At 36.7% G+C, this 19,986-nt stretch overlaps 2 protein-coding genes across 2 annotated transcripts; both read left to right on the forward strand.

The window, feature by feature from the left end:
• The first annotated feature begins 116 nt into the window (after positions 1-116).
• Positions 117-3,955, forward strand: sla2a (Src like adaptor 2a). The gene is made up of 8 exons (XM_051911790.1): positions 117-643; positions 996-1,114; positions 1,241-1,346; positions 1,428-1,514; positions 2,360-2,463; positions 2,558-2,704; positions 2,845-2,974; positions 3,083-3,955. The coding sequence occupies exons 2-8, from the start codon at positions 1,039-1,041 to the stop codon at positions 3,195-3,197; spliced, it is 765 nt and encodes a 254-aa protein (XP_051767750.1). The 5' UTR covers positions 117-643; positions 996-1,038; the 3' UTR covers positions 3,198-3,955.
• Positions 3,956-6,654: 2,699 nt separating this feature from the next.
• trpc4apa (transient receptor potential cation channel, subfamily C, member 4 associated protein a) lies at positions 6,655-19,717 on the forward strand. The gene is made up of 19 exons (XM_051911774.1): positions 6,655-6,822; positions 9,975-10,103; positions 10,257-10,373; positions 10,933-10,987; positions 11,177-11,232; positions 11,324-11,452; positions 11,590-11,791; positions 12,017-12,205; positions 13,570-13,712; positions 13,805-13,936; positions 14,035-14,093; positions 14,186-14,287; positions 14,378-14,461; positions 14,545-14,635; positions 14,739-14,879; positions 14,957-15,068; positions 16,306-16,418; positions 16,520-16,726; positions 17,892-19,717. Exons 1-19 carry the CDS (start codon positions 6,697-6,699, stop codon positions 18,027-18,029), a joined length of 2,325 nt encoding a protein of 774 aa, XP_051767734.1. The 5' UTR covers positions 6,655-6,696; the 3' UTR covers positions 18,030-19,717.
• Positions 19,718-19,986: the final 269 nt, after the last annotated feature.

A 19,986-nucleotide genomic window follows, 5' to 3' on the forward strand; every position in this document is an offset into this window, starting at 1 on the left:
ATAGTGATATCATTTTCAGAATCACTCAAGAAACAACCTCTTAACGGCATAGGAGATGGAAGATCATCAAGTCGCAAAGTTTCCAACCACAAATGTACTTTTTTTTTTGTCCCTCACATCGAGCAACGCTTATTCTCAGGTTGTGGTTACACTATTTTTTATCTTAAAATAATAAAATGTGCATATCACTGTGCCAAGAAAACGTTAGAAGCTCAAATTTATCACATACATAACATTGCTTTTAGGAATGATGTAACATTTTCTTAACTTTCACATATATGTAGAGTCTATCTGTCTATCTCCAGTTTATGTAATCTAATTTAACTGAAGGCACTGCATCTTGCACACTTAGTCCTTTCAGTTTAATTCTGACTGTTGTATGTTTATGGATTTGTAAAGTGTATTAGCACAGGAAATTTCATTTGCATGTGGGTTAGTTCACCACAACTCCTACTCAAGAGAGCACAAAAGTCAATTCACACGTACAACAGAGAGCAGGTTGCATCAACAGCGTCTTCACTCCTCTGGTGATGGGATTCCTATAGTGGATGCTCTTTTATCACATGGCCGCCTGTATATTTTTGGCAAAGAAAATCATCTTGTAATTTCAGCGTTTTCTCACACGGAGTTGAAACAGAGCAGAGTAAGTATTTTTATGTAGCTATATATGGTCTGGTTAAATGTCTGTCTGTCTGTACTCTTAAAAAATAAACAGTGAGCATATTTAATTAATCAATAATGTTGTGTAATTGAACATTTAAGTACAGTGTTATTTCTTTAGTTGTGTTTTTTGTTACACTTTAAGGTGTCTTTGTTACACTGTAATTATATATTTAAGTACTGAGTAATATTGAGTAACTTCATGTGCTTAGGATTAGGGTTGGTTTGGTTTAGTTGCATGTAATTATGCATAATTTATAGTTATTACTAAAGTAACTACATGTAACATATGTAACAATGACACTGTAAAATAAAGTGTTACCATGTTTTTTTAGGCTTGTTTCTGTCATAAAATCAGAAAATGGTCATAAAATAACCATGGGCTGTTTAACAAGCAGACTCTGGCGTCGATCCGCGACTCGACTGGAGGATACTTTATTGACGTCTGATGGGTGTATGAGCGTGATTATGCAATTAAACACATTTTCTTTGTCAAACACCTCAGTTTTTAATCTCTACTACATATTTTATCACTCATGTTGTGTAAAATTATCCCTCAACTGTGTCTGTTTTACTTTAGCTTTGGGAAATCACATGAACATAGCGGTGGCCTTGTGTAACTTTCCACCCCACAGGTTTGATGAACATACTATATTTTTCGGAGACAGACTGAACATTATATCAGAGTAAGTAAAGATTATTTTTAGTCATAAATGTATGTAAGTCTTTGCTAAAATGAATGCAGAATGGGTTTGTTTCTGTTACAGAGATGATGACATGATGAGGGTTAGGTCTACATCAACAGATACAGAGTTTTTCATTCCTCACACCTACGTTTCCAAAGTGCACAATCGGTAAGCCATGTTCAGACCTTTTTTAAAAAAAAAAAAAAAAAAAAACATTCACAAAAAGAAAAGAAAAAAAATTACAAATGCTAAAGACATTTTTGACTTTCTGTTCTTATCGGGCTTGAGTCAGGCCTGCGGGCTCTCTCTGTGGATTTAATCATACCTTGTGATCACTTATGACTGAGAGATTTTGGAAAAGTGTTATTATTATGTCTATTATTAAAGGGTTAGTTCACCCAAAAATGAAAATAATGTCATTTATTACTCACCCTCATGCCGTTCCACACCCGTAAGACCTTCATTAATCTTCGGAACACAAATTAAGATATTTTTGTTGAAATCCGATGACTCAGTGAGGCCTGCATAGCCAGCAATGACATTTCCTCTCTCAAGATCCATTAATGTACTAAAAACATATTTAAATCAGTTCATGCGAGTTCAGTGGTTCAATATTAATATTATAAAGCGATGAGAATACTTTTTGTGCGCCCAAAAAACAAAATAACAACTTCAACAATATACTGATGGGCCGATTTCAAAACACTGCTTCGGAGCTTTGCGAATCGAATCAGTGACTCGGAGCGCCAAAGTCACATGATTTCAGCAGTTTAGCCATTTGATAGGAGATCCGAGTCACTGATTTGATTTGTAAAGCTCCGAAGCAGTGTTTTGAAATCGGCCCATCACTATATTGTTGAAAAGTCGTTATTTTGTTTTTAATCAAAAATATCTTAATTTGTGTTCTGAAGATCTTACGGGTGTAGAATGACATGTGGGTGAGTAATAAATTATTTTCATTTTTGGGTGAACTAACCCTTTAACTTTGCCCAATCTTGTTTATTTCCATAAAGGTGGCTGTTTGAAGGGATCTCCAGGAGAAATGCAGAACAACTTCTTAGGCTGCCTCAAAACTACTCTGGATGTTTTCTAATTCGGGAAAGCCAGTCATGCCCTGGTTAGTGCTCCAAAGGCAATTTATTGCTTGCCATTTTTTGTATTAATAAATATCTATTTCTTAACCTTAACAAATGCATTGCTCTTGGTTGTAGGTTCCTACTCACTCTCAATGCGACATGATAGAGACCATATGCACAATGTAAAGCACTACAGAATCCATCAGATCAACAGCGGCTGGTTCTATATCCACAAAAACCGGCCCTTCTCCACTCTCACCCAGCTGGTAGACTATTACTCACGTAAGCTCAAATGACAAAAAAAAAAAGCTTAGTATTAATCCTTCCACCCACAAAAGACAGTCCGTTGTATTTCGATGATAATAATTACAACATTTGAATGTTAAAATAAATCAAAGAGAATAAATTTCATTAATTTACAGGACCTTTTAATGGAACATGCTGTCAGCTGACTGAACCTTGCTTACTTCATGACTTGAGCACAACTGTAGCACACATACCCTCTCCAAAAGAATTCCAGAGGTCCAGTTTTAACTGGAAAGATTTGTCCAGGTAGGTTCAGTTTTTATTTGGATCACACTTTCCAGGCTTTTAATATAATTTAGGCTAGTAGGATGCTTGCTTTGGTTATGCATAGAAATAACTAATGTTTATCATCAGGTCGATGATTCAAAGGCAGTTAAAGGGAGACGAAGAGACTCTGGTGAGTGAAGGACTGCGAGAGACTCTAAATGCATATTTTTACATCACAGAGGAGTCGAGCTGTGAGGACTGAGTGACATCCAACAAAGAACACACATTTATTAACATCACTTAAGTAAGAGATGTTTTGGGTCTTTTCAATGTATTTGGTGGACATTTTGACCACAACGCTCTGTCCTGTACAAGTACATTCTTAAGCCTGATTAATGATCATGGTAACACTTTACAGTAAGGTTTTATTTGTTAACATTCGTTTATGCATAAACTAGCATTAACATTGAGCAATATATTTTTACAGCATCTAATAGCCTTTGTTAATGTTAGTTAATAAAAATGTTTGTTCATGTTAGTTCACAGTGCATTAAAGGGTTAGTTCATCCAATTAAGTTCTCACCCCCATGTAACCCATAAGACCTTTGTTTGTCTTCAGAACACATTTTAAGATATTTTTGATTAAATCTGAGGGTATCTGATCCACAGCAACGTCATTGCACCTTTTGAGATCCAGAAAGGTACTAAAGACATTGTTAAAATAGTCGACGTGACTACAGTGGTTCATTGTATATATACAGTGGCCAATACTGAGCCCGCGTTCAGATATAAACACTGAAGTTCTGCAACAAAAATAGCGTAGCAGTATGACAGGGGAAAGACCAATTTGTTGAATAAAGTCTTTATTTTTCTTTTGTTTTTGCACACGAAAAGTATTCTCGTCGCTTCATAATATTAAGGTTGAAGCACTGCAGTCACATTGCTGGTCTTTAATACCTTTCTGGACCTCAAAAGTTGCAATGTCGTTGCTGCTTATGTGTGGATCAGATACCCTTGGATTTCATCAAAAATATCTTAATTTGTGTTCCGAAGACAAACGAAGGTCTTACGGGTTTGGGACGACATGAGGGTGAGTACTTAATGACAGAAATTTCATTTTTGGGTGAACTAACCCTTTAACTAATGTTGACAGATTTGATCTTAAAAATGTAGTAGTAAAAGTTGAGATTTACATTAACTGATTAATAAATGCAGTAGAAGTATTGTTCATTCTTAGTTCATGTTAACTAATATAGTTAACAAAGGATACCTTATTGTAAAGTGTTACTATTATCTTTTGTTATTTAATAATCATTTTGGTTATTTTATTATTTTTTAATGAAGATTTGTGAAGTCATGTTTTGTGTCTGTTGTGAAGGACAAGATGCGTTACCTTGGGAGTTGCTCAGTTACATAAAGTAAAGTAACAATACAAACAGTAAAGTAACATACTTTAAATATAATTATGTGTGACATAAAATAATTATGTAAATAAAATTGTGGGGAATTAATTGTGCAATTGTGGGAAAGGGGAATAAATCCAAGAAAAAAAAATGTGTTTAAAATGTTTTTTATTTTAACTTTACTTTGTTTCATCAGTCAATAGGCCTACGTCATTAAAATGGGACTCTGTATCGGGTATTACAGTTAAACCACATAAAATAGACCAGTAAAGTTCAATCAGTTAAAGTTAAAGTTCAATCAGTTGACAGAGTTTACTGAAGACAAAGTTCTCCACACTTACATAGGTCGTAGAAAATGAGTAAGAGCCTCAAACTAACTCAGTATACAGAAACACTACTTATATTCTCAAGGAAAATCACTTGATGTTTTTTTTCCAAATTCTGATAGGTTAAAGGGTTAGTTCACCCAAAAATGAAAATAATGTCATTAATTACTCACCCTCATGCCGTTCCACACCCATAAGACCTTCGTTCATCTTCGTAACGCAAATTAAGATATTTTTGTTGAAATCCGATGGCTCAGTGAGGCCTGCATAGCCAGCAATGACATTTCCTCTCTCAAGATCCATTAATGTACTAAAAACATATTTAAATCAGTTCATGTGAGTACAGTGGTTAATATTATAAAGCGACGAGAATATTTTTGGTGCGCCAAAAAAACAAAATAACAACTTATATAATGATGGCCGATTTCAAAACACTGCTTCATGAAGCTTCGGAGCGTTATGAATCAGCGTGTCGAATCATGATTCGGATCGCGTGTCAAACCGCCAAACTGCTGAAACCGCTGATTTGACACAAAAGATTCATAACGCTCCGAAGCTTCATGAAGCAGTGTTTTGAAATCGGCCATCACTATATAAGTCGTTATTTTGTTTTTTTGGCGCACAAAAATATTCTTGTCGCTTTATTTAATATTGAACCACTGTACTCACATGAACTGATTTAAATATGTTTTTAGTACATTAATGGATCTTGAGAGAGGAAATGTCATTGCTGGCTATGCAGGCCTCACTGAGCCATCGGATTTCAACAAAAATATCTTAATTTGTGTTCTGAAGATGAACGAAGGTCTTACGGGTGTGGAACAGCATGAGGGTGAGTAATAAATGACATTATTTTCATTTTTGGGTGAACTAACCCTTTAACAGTATGGATAATTCTAGCAGCATTCGAACATGATATTCTGTTCTTTACGCAAATGAGACATTATCTTTGACACACTTTGTTCTATATATGCATGTAACTTTGGTAAGTATCACAGGTGAGTCAAAACTTCCTGAAGGACTCTTCTCATCTATACTGCTGTTGAACTTTCCTGGAGACTATTCTTTTTGGCATGGTCACATGCCTCTAAAAATAATAAACAACCCCTGCCCAGCACAATTAGATAAAACATATGCAATATCTTTTCCTGTGTTTTTGTCAGGACTTCACTGGAACAGAAACATCCACACAGAGCAGAGAGAACTGATACAAACTTCTACACATGACTCACTGTCATATTTTAAAATATAGTGACCAATAGTGCTATATATCCTATAAAGAATTACATTGACCTTCATGAGCTTAGACATAGTTGTCTCATACAGCTATCAAAAGAATAAAGTTCAAACCGACAATTATCTTATCTTTCTGGCTCTTGGTTAATTTGGTTGTATGAGCAAATAAATTAAGTACAAAACAAGTACATGAGCCGGTCTAAATGAGTAAACACTGTTACTGCATTCCTGACATGGGCCACACCCTCAATCACCTCTCAGATAGGCTTACAAAATACAGACATTGCCTGTAACATTTCCCGTATGACTATTTAAGCAATCTGCATCAGACGTTTTTTTTTTTTTTTTTTTTTTTAAATAATAATAATATAAAAATAGCTTTTTAATTTGTTTAAATATTAAAATATACATATATATTAAAATTAATTATATATATATATAATATATATATATATATATATATATATATATATATATATATATATATATAATGTGTGTGTGTGTGTATATATATATATATATATATATATATATATATATATATATATATATATATGTATATATATATATATATATATATATATATATATGTATATTTAATTTACGTTACATTTTACTGTTGTTTTTTTATTCAAAAGTACGATTTAGCGATGTCTCGCATTTGAGCTCAGTGCATCGCGCCCTCTACTGGTCGGTCAAAACATCGTCCACACGAGGGCGCTCAACTCACACAAGTGAGCGACGAAGGCTGAGCGATTTTAACTTCCTGTTTGGAGCAGTTCAGGAAGACGAAGTAATGGCGACGCTAATGGGGCCCGAGTCCCCTTGGATGGGAGGAAAGAAACGGACTCGAAACAGGAATATTATCACCAGAATACGGCAGAGTCAGATTGCTGGACGAGGCTTCAGCAGAGGGACGCAGGTAAACGGGAGAATTTGTGCTGCTGACAGGGAAAGCCGCTGTCAGGGATCCGCGGTTATGAACTGAACCGTCGATCAACCTGCTTTAAGTTAAGCAACAAAATAAATCGGACGGATGTGACGCTTAAGTTTGATCCAAAGGTTGTTTAAATAATCTCTTAAAACTTAAGAAGGCAAATGGTCAGTGTAGTTTAAAAATAAACCACATAAACGGAGAATGACAACTAGCCGTTAACTAATTAGGTTGTTCTTGGCTTTGACTGTCCGATAATAATTTGGGTTAAACGAGGCTTTAAATGCAACGATCCAATTAAAGACTCCGACACATGGAGTCGTATTATCATGAAAGAGTATTATTATTACTTATAATCACACAGATCAATCTGTAATCGCGTAATGTTTATAACCGATCAGCTGTTTAAGTAAACAAGGGTTGAGTCTCACAACCTAAAGGTGCCTAACTAGACAGCATTTGCGATCATTATAGGCACCTTTGAACGTCATGTAGCCCATAAATGTTGTCAGGGTAGTCAGCATGCTAGAGTTTGACAGCCATAGATGTCAAATGTCATTTTATCTAGTCACCTATTGTGCCATATCGTATTCGTATAGATTTCCTTGTCCATTTTGTTCCATCACCAGCCTAAACAGTAAGTTGCACTCATTTTGTGTGGGTTATTGGATCAGGGAGTGATATTTTGCTGGATCAGACCTGGAGTTTAAAGAGCTTGAATTATGTAAGATGTCCTGCTGAGTTGGACATGATCTGAGCCTGAGAATTTCACTCAATTTAAACCCCTCAGGTTTCAGTTTCACTTCATACACAGTATTTGGTACTAACTGACATTATACAAATAACTTGTTGTTCATATTTTCTACCATGACAGGTTGGTGAATGTTTCTAAAATCTAGTAGAGATGTGGCCTGTTGTGCATGCAGAAAGCATGTGTCCTCCTAAACAATATTGTTCTGTTGTACATTTATTATTATTATTATGCTTTTTTTGGCACCTATTACTTGTTCCTGAGTATTTGATTGTATTTTGGAGAAATTAAAAGAAAGAGGACTTATTTACAGGTGGCGTATGGTACAATGCATGGAGTTCATTGTATCAACATGACTTTGAAAGACACTTATATTAGTATTATATGTAATATCATACAAAAATTATGCCAGCTGAGAATAGGCAACCTATGAACAGAATGAACATTAAATCAGGTTCTTAACTAAAGGAATATGTCACTTTTGTTTCAGGGTGTAGAGTACTTTGATGTCATATTAACTAACTGCAAAGTGCATAAATGCAAAGAATATAACCTGTATTTACAAGTCATTTGCATTTGTTTGAAAGCATTGTGTGTGTAAAAGGTACTTTGCAGCCTTCAAAGTAATGCACATGTAAATTCATTTTATTATTACCATTAGTTGTCAAACATGCAATGGGCTTTTATTACCGGGCTTTACAGGGCAGCATATTTGATGCTATTAATAACTGTTTTTAGTAATCAAACACAATAAATGAATTGTATTATATATTATTGTATTGAAAATAAAATATAAATGTTATGTCTTCGATGATCCATAGAAAGTTCAAAAGAGCAGCATCTATTTGAATTAGAAATCTTTTGTAACATTATAGATATCTTTATTGTCAATTAATGCATCCTTGCTGTAGTATCTACACTATATTGCCAAAAGTTTTGGTACGCCTGTCTTTACGTGCACATGAACTTTAATGACATCCCATTCTTAATCCTAGGGTTCAGTATGAAGTTGGCCCACCCTTTGCAGCTATAACAGCTTCAACTCTTCTGGGAAGGCTTTCCACAAGGTTTAGGAGTGTGTTTATGGGAATTTTTGACCATTCTTCTAGAAGCGCATTTGTGAGGTCAGGCAGTGATGTTGGCGAGGAGGCCTGGCTCACAGTCTCCGCTCTTATTCATCCCAAAGGTGTTCTATCGGGTTGAGGTCAGGATTCTGTCAAGTTCTTCCACACCAAACTCGCTCATCAATGTCTTTATGGACCTTGCTTTGTGCAATGGTGCGCAGTCACGTTGGAACAGGAAGGGGCCATCCCCAAACTGTTCCTACAAAGTTGGGAGCATGAAATTGTCCAAAATGTCTTGGTATGCTGAAGCATTAAGAGTTCCTTTCACTGGAACTAAGGGGCCAAGCCCAACCCCTGAAAAACAACCCCACACCATAATCCCCCCTCCACCAAACTTTACACTTGGCACAATGCAGTCAGGCAAGTACCGTTCTCCTGGAAACCTCCAAACCCAGACTCATCCATCGGATTGCCAGACACAGAAGCGTGATTGGTCACTCCAGAGAACACGTCTCCACTGCTCTAGAGTCCAGTGGCGGCGTGCTTTACACCACTGCATCCGACGCTTTGCATTGCACTTGGTGATGTAAGGCTTGGATGCAGCTGCTCGGCAATGGAAACCCATTCCATGAAGCTCTCTACGCACTGTTCTTGAGCTAATCTGAAGGCCACACGAAGTTTGGAGGTCTGTAGCTATTGACTCTGCAGAAAGTTGTCGACTTCTCCGCACTGTGCGCCTCATCATGCGCTGACCCCGCTCTGTGATTTTTCGTGGCCTACCACTTCGTGGCTGAGTTGCTGTTGTTCCCAATTGCTTCCACTTTGTTATGATAGCACTAACAGTTGACCGTGGAATATTTAGTAGTGAGGAAATTTCATGAATGGACTTATTGCACAGGTGGCAACCTATCACGGTACCACGCTTGAATTCACTGAGCTCCTGAGAGAGACCCATTCTTTCACAAATGTTTGTAGAAGCAGTCTGCATGCCTAGGTGCTTGAACATCTGAATTCAATGATTTGGAGGGGTGTCCTAATACTTTTGGCAATATAGTGTATCTATTAGCATCCACAGCAGCGGTCGATATCTGTCTGTTTATTATAAGCATGTTTCTCTGTGCCCTTATCATTACAGTTGTGGTTTGGACTCTGCTGTTCTTTTAAATGTATAACATTTGTAAAAATAAATCTTTGTTGTTATAGCTATCTTGCTTGGTTTGAACGGGGTTTGAACAGGCCTTGACACTCCTTTTGCTGAATTTTTTAAGAACTGGTATTTCCTTAAGGAAATGCAAATCTAGTTACTGTTTATTCTTTGTTTTCAGCTCCCAGAAGTTCTTCTTCAAGAGAGAGATAAGAGAGCGAAATGGCACGGGATTCCAGTCTTACTCCAAGAGCTGTACGAGAGCAGCCACCTAAACAGTGACTTCACCCGCTCACATATTGTCTTGAAGGTGAGATCTTATTCTACTCTCTCTTTAGAGTCTGGGATATTTTCTACTATCTTATAAATATTTTTTAGCCACTTGATAGCCTTATTTTAGAGCAGACGTCACTCTGGGTATCTCTCTAGGCTGTATTTGTCTCATTGTGGTGTTCTGATACAGGAACTGTCATCATTGCTGTCTATGGAGGCCATGTCTTTTGTGACGGAGGACAGGAAGACGGCGCAGGAGTCCACCTTTCCCAACACATACACCTTTGACCTGTTTGGAGGTGTAGATGTGAGTTCTGACACTCTCATGTCTGAATAATAAGGAATTGGCACCCTAACTTTGATCAATATAAAGTGCTAATGAAAATGGATGACGGTGAAGTTATTGATTAGCCAGGTCTGTGTGTCGCAGCACAGAGAAGCTTTGTCACTGCTGTCACTTTACAGAATTTTTTTTTTTTTTTTTTGCTTAACACTGTTAAAACGTCTGTTTTGAAAATGTTAAAAGCTACTATATATATATATATATATATATATATATATATATATATATATATATATATATATATATATATATATATAATATTTCACACACACACACATATAAGTGTCTATTTGAGGATTTTCAGCACATATTTCACCCTAACCAGCACAGAAAGAATCCATCTGGGCTTAAACATGGGATGTGGGGGAAAATGTGTTTTCAATAAAATACAGATTAACTTTTCATTTATTCGATAAGTCAGTTAATTGAATAAATAATTGACAGATCTATTTATTTATCAAATGGATTTTAGTTGCAGACCTAGATCAATTCAGAATGATGACTGGTTGTTTTGTCTTTTTAGCTGCTGGTGGAACTTCTGATGAGACCCACTCTGACAACGCTACAAAAGCCCAAGAGTAAGTTGACTAGTAGAATATTTTATGGAAATTATATGTAAATAATTATATAATAATTATTTATTGCTAAATATATAAATGTATTATTTATTCTTATTCTAATAACCATTGTTATATCTGTCATCAACAAATGTGAAAATCTATCTTTAAAAAAAGAAATAATTAATTACATTTTTAAACTGCTTATAGTGAATGATGACTTGGTTAAAGACTGCCTTAGTGTGCTGTACAACTGCTGCATATGTGTAAGTATTCAGGCTTCGTTCTCATTTAAAAAACACAAGGGTGACCAACATCCATGTGATGAGTTCAATAAGTGTACTTGTTTTCCTACAGACGGAAGGGGTCACAAAAAACCTGGCATCGAGGGATGATTTCGTCTTATTTCTCTTCACGTTGATGACAAATAAGAAGACCTTTTTGCAAACCGCTACATTGATTGAGGATATTCTTGGAGTTAAAAAGGTCAGCTTAAAATGCATTGAGAGGATTAAGAATATTTGTCTTATCTACAAAAACAAACACCTAACAATAAATAGTGATAAGCATGTGGAGTATGTCACCACTAATATCTGATGGTGTTTAATAATGGTTCATAACAGGAAATGATTCAGTTGGAGTGGATCCCGAACCTGTCAGGACTGGTCCAGAGCTTTGATCAGCAGCAGCTCGCCAACTTCTGTCGTATCCTCTCCGTCACCATATCTGAGCCTGATGTGGGGAACGATGACAAACACACACTTCTGGCTAAAAACGCACAGCAGAAACGCAATACCAGCCCCTCACGTGCCGAGGTCAACCAGGGTAGGTGGACTACTAACTTAACTTTACTTAGAGCTAATGTCACAAAGAGCAGTAAAGTGGTGACGGAGAATAAGGTCATTGCTAAAGGGAAATTTATGTTAAAATGACAGCTCTTTCCGTTCAGTACTTTTCAGGGTATATATAGAGTATTTCTGGCAGGGATAAATTTATGGGGTGAGTGTTAACAGGGCACAAATAATAAAAACATAATGTAATATTTTCCAGTCACACTCCTGAACATCCCTGGCTTCATTGAGCGTCTCTGTAAATTGGCCACACGGAAGGTGTCTGAGGCAACTGGAACGTCAAACTTTCTGCAGGAACTGGAGGAGTGGTACACTTGGCTCGACAACACGCTAGTACTGGATGCGCTCATGCAGATAGCAACTGATGAAGCTGAGCACAGCAGCACAGGTAGAATTGTTGCATCGCTCTGGAAATGAATGTGACAAAGCAAAGTGTGTGCTATCAACAATAAAAATAAAAATGTAATAAGAAATGAAATGTTCATTAAGAAACATAACAGGTTATGATTATGCAGTATATAACGTGTTCATTTCTTCATAACCTTCATTGTCAAATGATCTTTTAGAAATCATTCTAACATGCTGATTTGGTGTTTAAGAAATATTTCTTATCAACACTAAACATTTGTGTGCTTAATATTTTTAAGGAAACCATGATAGGGCTGTCGATTTAATGCTTTATTTTAATTAATTAGTTATAGAAAAAAATAACGCTTTAAAATTAACGCATATAACACACCCGCCTCGCACCAGACCTACGTAGGTCATCCATACAGTTGATAATGATGAACATCACGCAGTGCAACAACTCACTGTGTGATGGAGCCTATAGAATAGGGCTGCACAACGATTAATCACGATTAATCGTTTGCAAAATAAAAGTCTGTGTTTACATAATATATGTGTGTGTTCTGTGTATAATAATTATGTATATATAAATACACACACGTACAAATTTAAGAAATATATACATGTATAAATAAATATATATTTATATATATATTTTATATTACATATATTTTATGTATAAATATAAAATTTTTCTTATATATATATACATGTATGTGTGTGTATTTTTATATATATATATATATATACACTTAATTATTATACACAGAACACACACATATATTACGTAAACACAGACTTTTATTTTGCAAACGATTAATCGCGATAAATCGTTGTGCAGCCCTATTCTATAGAATGCAGTTATGGTGATGCTTCTAAAATTCAAGATATCTAGGAAAAATCCCCCTGTATGAATTTTTGTCTCACATTTATATCATATGATATAATTAAGCAATATCACACGAGTGCTGTGATACTGATTTTATACAACAGTTCAATAAATAAGTTAATATTGTTATATTTTAGACACAATATTGTCTGTTTTTGTCAACGAAAATATATAAATTATATAATAATAATAATAATACATAAAAATATATAAATTCGCGTTTTGAACGAATCAGTCGGGTGAACCAATGATTCAATGGCCCATTCATAAAGAGATCCATTAGGCTTGTTCGACTTTCGCAGGCCGATCGGCATCTGACTTGAAGCAGGTGCATGCCGGTTAGAAATTTTGTCCGACTTGAGACCGCGCAGTTGCCATTTGACTGTGACATATGGCATCAAAGTACTGCGAAAGTGAATCGAGAACAGTCAGCTGAGTGTAATGAATTAAATTTTAATCACTTGACAGCCATACTAATAATGTATAAAATTATTAATTTATTTTTTTTCTCACAGAATCATCTGATGAGAGTACATTGGCCACCATCCCGTTGAGGCATCGTTTGCCACAGTCCATGAAGATCGTTCATGAGATCATGTATAAGGTGGAAGTGCTGTACGTGTTGTGCGTCCTGCTCATGGGCCGACAGCGGAACCAGGCAAGAGCCACTCATGTCTGTTACGGATCTACAATAGAACTGATTAAATCCTAATGTTGTAATTCCCATCCTTGCGTATCATAATCTGTTAGGTGCATAAAATGTTGGCGGAGTTTCGTTTGATTCCTGGACTCAATAACCTTTTCGACAAGCTCATCTGGAGGAAATACACCACCTCTAATCACGTGGTTCATGGACAGAATGAAAACTGTGATTGCAGTCCGGTGAGCTTTGAGCGAATACATTGTAGATTTATCCCATTTTCTCTAATCTATTTCCCATAGTTCCCATTGATCATGTTATGCTATTGTTTATTGTGCAGGAAATCTCTTTTAAAATCCAGTTTTTGAGGCTTCTGCAGAGCTTTAGTGACCACCATGAGTAAGTTGCAAGATTGTGAGCTCAAAGTGGCATGTCACATACCTGTGGATTGACAGAAGAATGCATTCGTCCATTTATTCTTTTGTTCTCAGAAATAAATACTTGCTTCTGAACGCTCAAGAGCTGAATGAGTTGAGTGCCATCTCCCTAAAGGCAAACATCCCTGAGGTGGAAGCACTAGTAAACACCGACAGGTACTGTTCAGATGTCAAATCTATATGCTAATATACTTTTCTTTACAGCAGACAAAAATTAGAATCTATCTTATCTGTGGTGTCTTTCAGGAGTTTAGTGTGTGATGGTAAAAAAGGGCTCCTCACACGTCTCCTCACTGTTATGAAAAGAGAACCGCCAGACTCTTCCTTCAGGTGAGACGCTGTGTTCAAAACGATTTGGCTAAACGTGTTTTGAAATGCCAGATGAGTCATGGTGACATATTTTCTCTCTAAAGGTTCTGGCAGGCAAGAGCTGTTGAGAGCTTCCTCAGAGGGGCCACATCATATGCAGACCAGATGTTTTTGCTGAAGAGAGGCTTGCTGGAGGTACAGATGTTTATACAGTACATTCTTGTGCCTGTCTGATTGGTCAAAATGTTTTTCCCCATAGAATTGATTGAGTTGCTCAAATCTTGTCTTTTGATTGTAGCACATCCTCTTCTGCATCATCGACAGCGGCTGCAAGTCCAGAGATGTTCTGCAGAGCTACTTTGACCTGCTCGGGGAGCTTATGAAGTTCAACATCGATGCCTTCAAGAGATTCAACAAATACGTCAACACAGATGAAAAGGTACCGGCAATAACAAAATGTGGAGAAATAAAAGCTGTTGTTAAACAACCTCTGCTTGACTTTGGTTAAACATCCAGTTCCAGGTGTTCCTCACCCAGATCAACAGCTCTCTGGTGGACTCCAACATGCTTGTCCGTTGTATTGTCCTCTCTCTTGATCGATTTGAGAGCCAGACGGAAGATGTGAAAGGTAAATTCGGCCATTGTACTCTTGGATTGTTAGTGATACTGTTAAAAGCGTACACTATCGTTAAAAGGTTTATGGTCTGTAAGATTTTTTGAAAGAAATGAACACTTTTATTGGGGAAGGACAATATTTCTGTTTCAAATAAATGCTGTTCTTATGAACTTTCTATTCATCAAAGAATCCTGAAAAAAAGTATCATGGTTTCCACAAAAATATTAGACAGCACAACAGTTTTCAACATTGATAATGATAAGAAATGTTTCTTGAGCACCACAATCCGCATCGGTAATACACCTTAATATTTTTTCATCCTTTTATGTTGTTCGATATACATCTTCATTTTTATGTATTTGTAAACATAAAAAAACTGCCAGGTGAATTCACAGTTGATACCAAGAAAGATTTATATGTGGTTTTAAATGTATCAATAATGTATGTGTACCAAAATAACAGTACATAGCAACAGCGATATTTACCACCATATTTTTACTAAAACTATAAACTATATATTCCACACTGAGAATATTTGAACCGATTCACTCAAAAACTTGCCAAATCCAATACAGTTTTTACAACTGAAGGATAATCAGAGATTAAAGGATTAGTCCACTTTGAAATAAAATTTTCCTGATAATTTACTCACCCCCATGTCATCCAAGATGTTCATGTCTTTCTTTCTTCAGTCGAAAAGAAATGAAGGTTTTTGACCATTTGGAGACCACTGAAGTCCACTATAAGGAGAATAATCCTGGAATGTTTTCATCAAAAACCTTCATTTCTTTTCGACTGAAGAAAGAAGGACATGAGCATCTTGGATGACATGGGGGTGAGTAAATTATCAGGAAAATTTTATTTGAAAGTGAACTATTCTTTTAAAACATCTGTCTTCCTATTCTCGAACGTGCCTAATTTAGTATAATTTAGGCTAATTGACTTGCACTAAAATCATCATAATATATTACTTTGTTGCTTAATTTTAAGCTGCCAGGCACTGCAAATATATCATAAGTATTCAGTATTTTTCCCTGCCCTAATTGATAGTGAAAAAGATGTTGTCTGAGAAAAATCTGATAGTAAGATGAAAATGTTTCCAGGCAACTTGAGATTTGATAATATGATCACTTAAATTGTAAATTGCTTTATCTGATGGATAGTCTGTTCAGAGCATTAGTCATTCATTTCTGATCGCTATTGACAAATTGCAGTCTCTATTTTAGTCTTTGTGTTTGTGCCTCTGCAGTGGTTGAAGTGCTCTCTGAGTGCTGTCTGCTGTCCTACATGGCTCGAGTGGAGAACAGGCTGTCCTTCCTTTTTAGGCTGGTTAACATCATCAATGTGCAGACCCTCACACAGGCAAGACCACGGTGCAGATCTCCTCTCCCTGTTTGTCTCATTTGAGTCCATGATAATTATTCCTCTGTTTTTCTCCTGTGTTTTTCTGGCTTCTCTCCCAGGAGAACGTGAGTTGTCTTAACACCAGCCTGGTGATTCTGATGCTGGCCCGGAGGAGAGGCAAACTCCCGTTTTACCTGAACGCCCTGCGGGAGAAGGAATACACAGAGAAATATCCTGGCTGCCTCCTCAACAACTTCCACAACTTGCTGCGCTTTTGGCAGCACCACTACCTCAACAAGGACAAAGACAGCACCTGCCTGGAGAATGTGAGTCTGTATACGGTTTAGGGCTGCACGATATGACGAAATAAAAACGATATCACGTCAATTGTGAAATTTGAACCTGTCAAAATAAAAGATTGATGTAATAGACATTAGTCAGGTTAGGCGCCATATTGAATTTAAAGCTGTAACAAAGTTCAGGGAAGGGAGGTGCGAACTGCCAAGCGATAGAACATAAACGTTAATCACAAAATAAACAAACAACAAAACGAAAGCAAGCATAATAAACATAATTAAACAAACAATGTAAGTGTCCCAGTCCTGGTCCTCTTTCAACTTCCACTGTCGTCACTCCTCCTTTTATCCTTCCGGAGCTCCTCTGTGGGACTTGAGATCAGTGTGCCACAGAGGTGTCTCTCGTTAGCATCGTCTCCACAGGCCTCGCTCCGCTCCCACGGCTCTCAGCCCCGCCCTGCCTCGCCACAAACGCGGATGGCAACAAAGCTGTGAGGGATAGAATTAGTCTTTACAATGGCAATTTTCACAACTTTTAAAACTGTTTTATGGAATTTTTGCCCACTGAATGTTTCTTCAGCTGAACAATTGGTATAACAGTAAAAACCATTGAACGCCCTGTAATTCTATCCCTCACAGCCTCGTTTTCATTCCTGTCAAAAATAAATAAATATGGCGCCACCCACCTGACTAAGGCATATATACTTCTTGAAAATGAAGAAATTAAAACGTAAATATTAGTATTATAATTTTACAGTGAATTTTTTTTCATTTTACAGTACAATAGTATTACAATATATTTCTTATTTTGTTTAATCTTGTAATGTTTTGTAATAAATCACAATAAAATCATTTTATAGTCACATTGAATTGTGAATGTGGCTGATGAAGACAACTAAAGAGGAATGTTTTTTTTGTTTGTTTGTTTTTTTGATTTTATAGTTCTTGTTGATTTATTGATTCTTGTTAAGAGTAAACCCAAGTATGAGCATCCAAATTTTTTCCAAATCATTCAGACCTTAAAGGATTTCAAGGAGAGAAAAAAAAAAAAAGTCTTTAGAGTAAAACGTAATTTTTCAGCTCTTTATCAGTCTTTTTTTTTTTTTTCCCAATATTGTGCAGTCCTAATACAGTTTATATTTTACTGTATGGAATATTAGGATAAAATTTAACCATCAATGTTCTTTCTTTTTAGAGTTCCTGTATTCCCTTCAGTTACTGGAAGGAGACGGTTTCAGTACTGCTCGGAGAGGACAGGACTTCTCCCTGTGCCATTATCAGCTACATAGATGAGCCTTACATGGAGCTAGACCGGGACCTTCTAGAGGATTGACTCTTGCGGGTGGGCTCAGGGAGGGACTCGCACGTTCAGAGAGCATATAGAACAGCCTCCCGGCTCATCCGACTGCATGCTATGGCTCAGTGAGCTGTCCATTCTTTACTTGGTGCCCATGTTCCACTTAATTCATCTCCAGGTCCTGGGTGCAAAGGAACGTCCCGTGAAGGATCGCCCACCCTGTCATTCATTCAGCTGTCCGGGAACGCAGTACCCGGACAGCTCAAGCCAGAGCCGAAACTCTGACCTGAAACTGTCTCGTTGTGTTCTGGTGCCGTTCTTTCGGTGAAATCGCATGGGGCCTTTTATGCAGAATTACACAAAGAAGAAAATATTTAGGATAAATGTCCAACTTGGATCAGAAAGATGTATCCCCTCGACTTAGGGAGGTCGATGATCTAGTGATCTAAGAACTGCACAGCCAGCCTTTAAGGAGATTTTCTCTGTAATTTAGGATGAAAAAAGCAAAAGTGAAGTGTTGGATTGATGAATGATGGCTTGGATGTTACTTTGCCAAGCTGTCAGAAGGTTATTCTAACATTTGAGAGGTGAACGGCACTCATGCTTAACTGAATGATGTCAAAATCTTTGTACAGTGTAGATGAATTAGAACTGAAATTGAATTTGGACAAGTCTTATTTATTTTCTCACATTTCTCTTGTAATTTTGCGCTCGTGATGAGATCATAAACCTGTTTTCTTTTCATATTCTTCATTGCTTCAAGCACATATGAAATAAGAGATTTTCAGTTCTTCTATTTTTAATTTTTTGTATAAATTAGTTTTTAATTGTACATGTATCATCCCTTTTGTTTTATTTTTTTCACAGTGAAACACTTCATATCTTGTGGGCACGGAAGGTGTTAAACTATGCAGGTTCACTCACACCATGGTCGTAAATATCCAGCTAGCCTTGACCTCCATGCTGCCATCTGTCGTTTGTTCCGTAGCAAACCACTAAATCACCATCTTCTAACTTTACAGGCCTCAGCCGTTGACAATCTGTGTTGCGCTCAAACATGCAGCTCCGGCTTGGTGGCCGGGAACCTGCGAAGGTGCTGCTCTTCTGCGGTCGCTTTGTGCTGGATGTGGTAGCTGAGCTAGATTAGAAGCGCTAAACTAGAAACTTTCAATCAACTACCTCGTTTCATTAGTGTTGTTTTCTAACCCACTCCTATAGTTTAAGCATGCTGCAGGTTTTTATTCTGTTGCACCTAATTTCACTGTGTATGCAAAAGTTCCTGTGTATTAAATGACTAAATGTGTTTCACAAGAATTGGTTTGCTTTTACCTGTGGATGTTCGCAAGTTCTCGTGTTTTTTCTTTATATCGGTTTCTTGTACTGTCACGGTGCTTTGCGTTGGCAAATCAGTTTCATGCCATTCATATAAAGCGGTTTGAATGCTACAGAGTTTTGGTCACTTCCTTTGACACCATGAATGTGTAGTTGTAATAATAGCAGTAGTGTGAATGTGATTTTTCTGATTTGAATGATTGCGACATCAACTTAAACGAACTGAATGTCTCTTCTTTATCCACAGGCCTTGGTTCATGTCTCGCATGGGTTGGGTTTGGTTTTAGATACTGACATTTTCTTGCGTAGCTCTGTCTGGATGAATTTAGTCATAAGTGATAACCATGTCAAACCCAGTAAACTTAATGCTTTAAATAAACCTGAATTCAATATCCTGCCTCTGAGAGTTTGTTCAATGGGGTTTATTTTTATTATTAGGCCTATTTTTTTTTTTTTTTTTTTTTTACTGGTTCTATAACAGGAATCTATAACACTTAGAATATAAATCATGTTGCCTCTCTTTTGTTTTTGTTTTAATATAAACATAGCTATGGTCCAAACAGAAAAAAAATGTTTTGAAAACCCGTCTTAAAGGAAACCATTAGTTAAAAAAAAAAAGATATATATATTACAGTATCTCACAGAAGTGAGTACACCCCTC

Source organism: Ctenopharyngodon idella, chromosome 11, assembly GCF_019924925.1.
Source record: "Ctenopharyngodon idella isolate HZGC_01 chromosome 11, HZGC01, whole genome shotgun sequence".
Classification (NCBI taxonomy): Eukaryota; Metazoa; Chordata; class Actinopteri; order Cypriniformes; family Xenocyprididae; genus Ctenopharyngodon; species Ctenopharyngodon idella.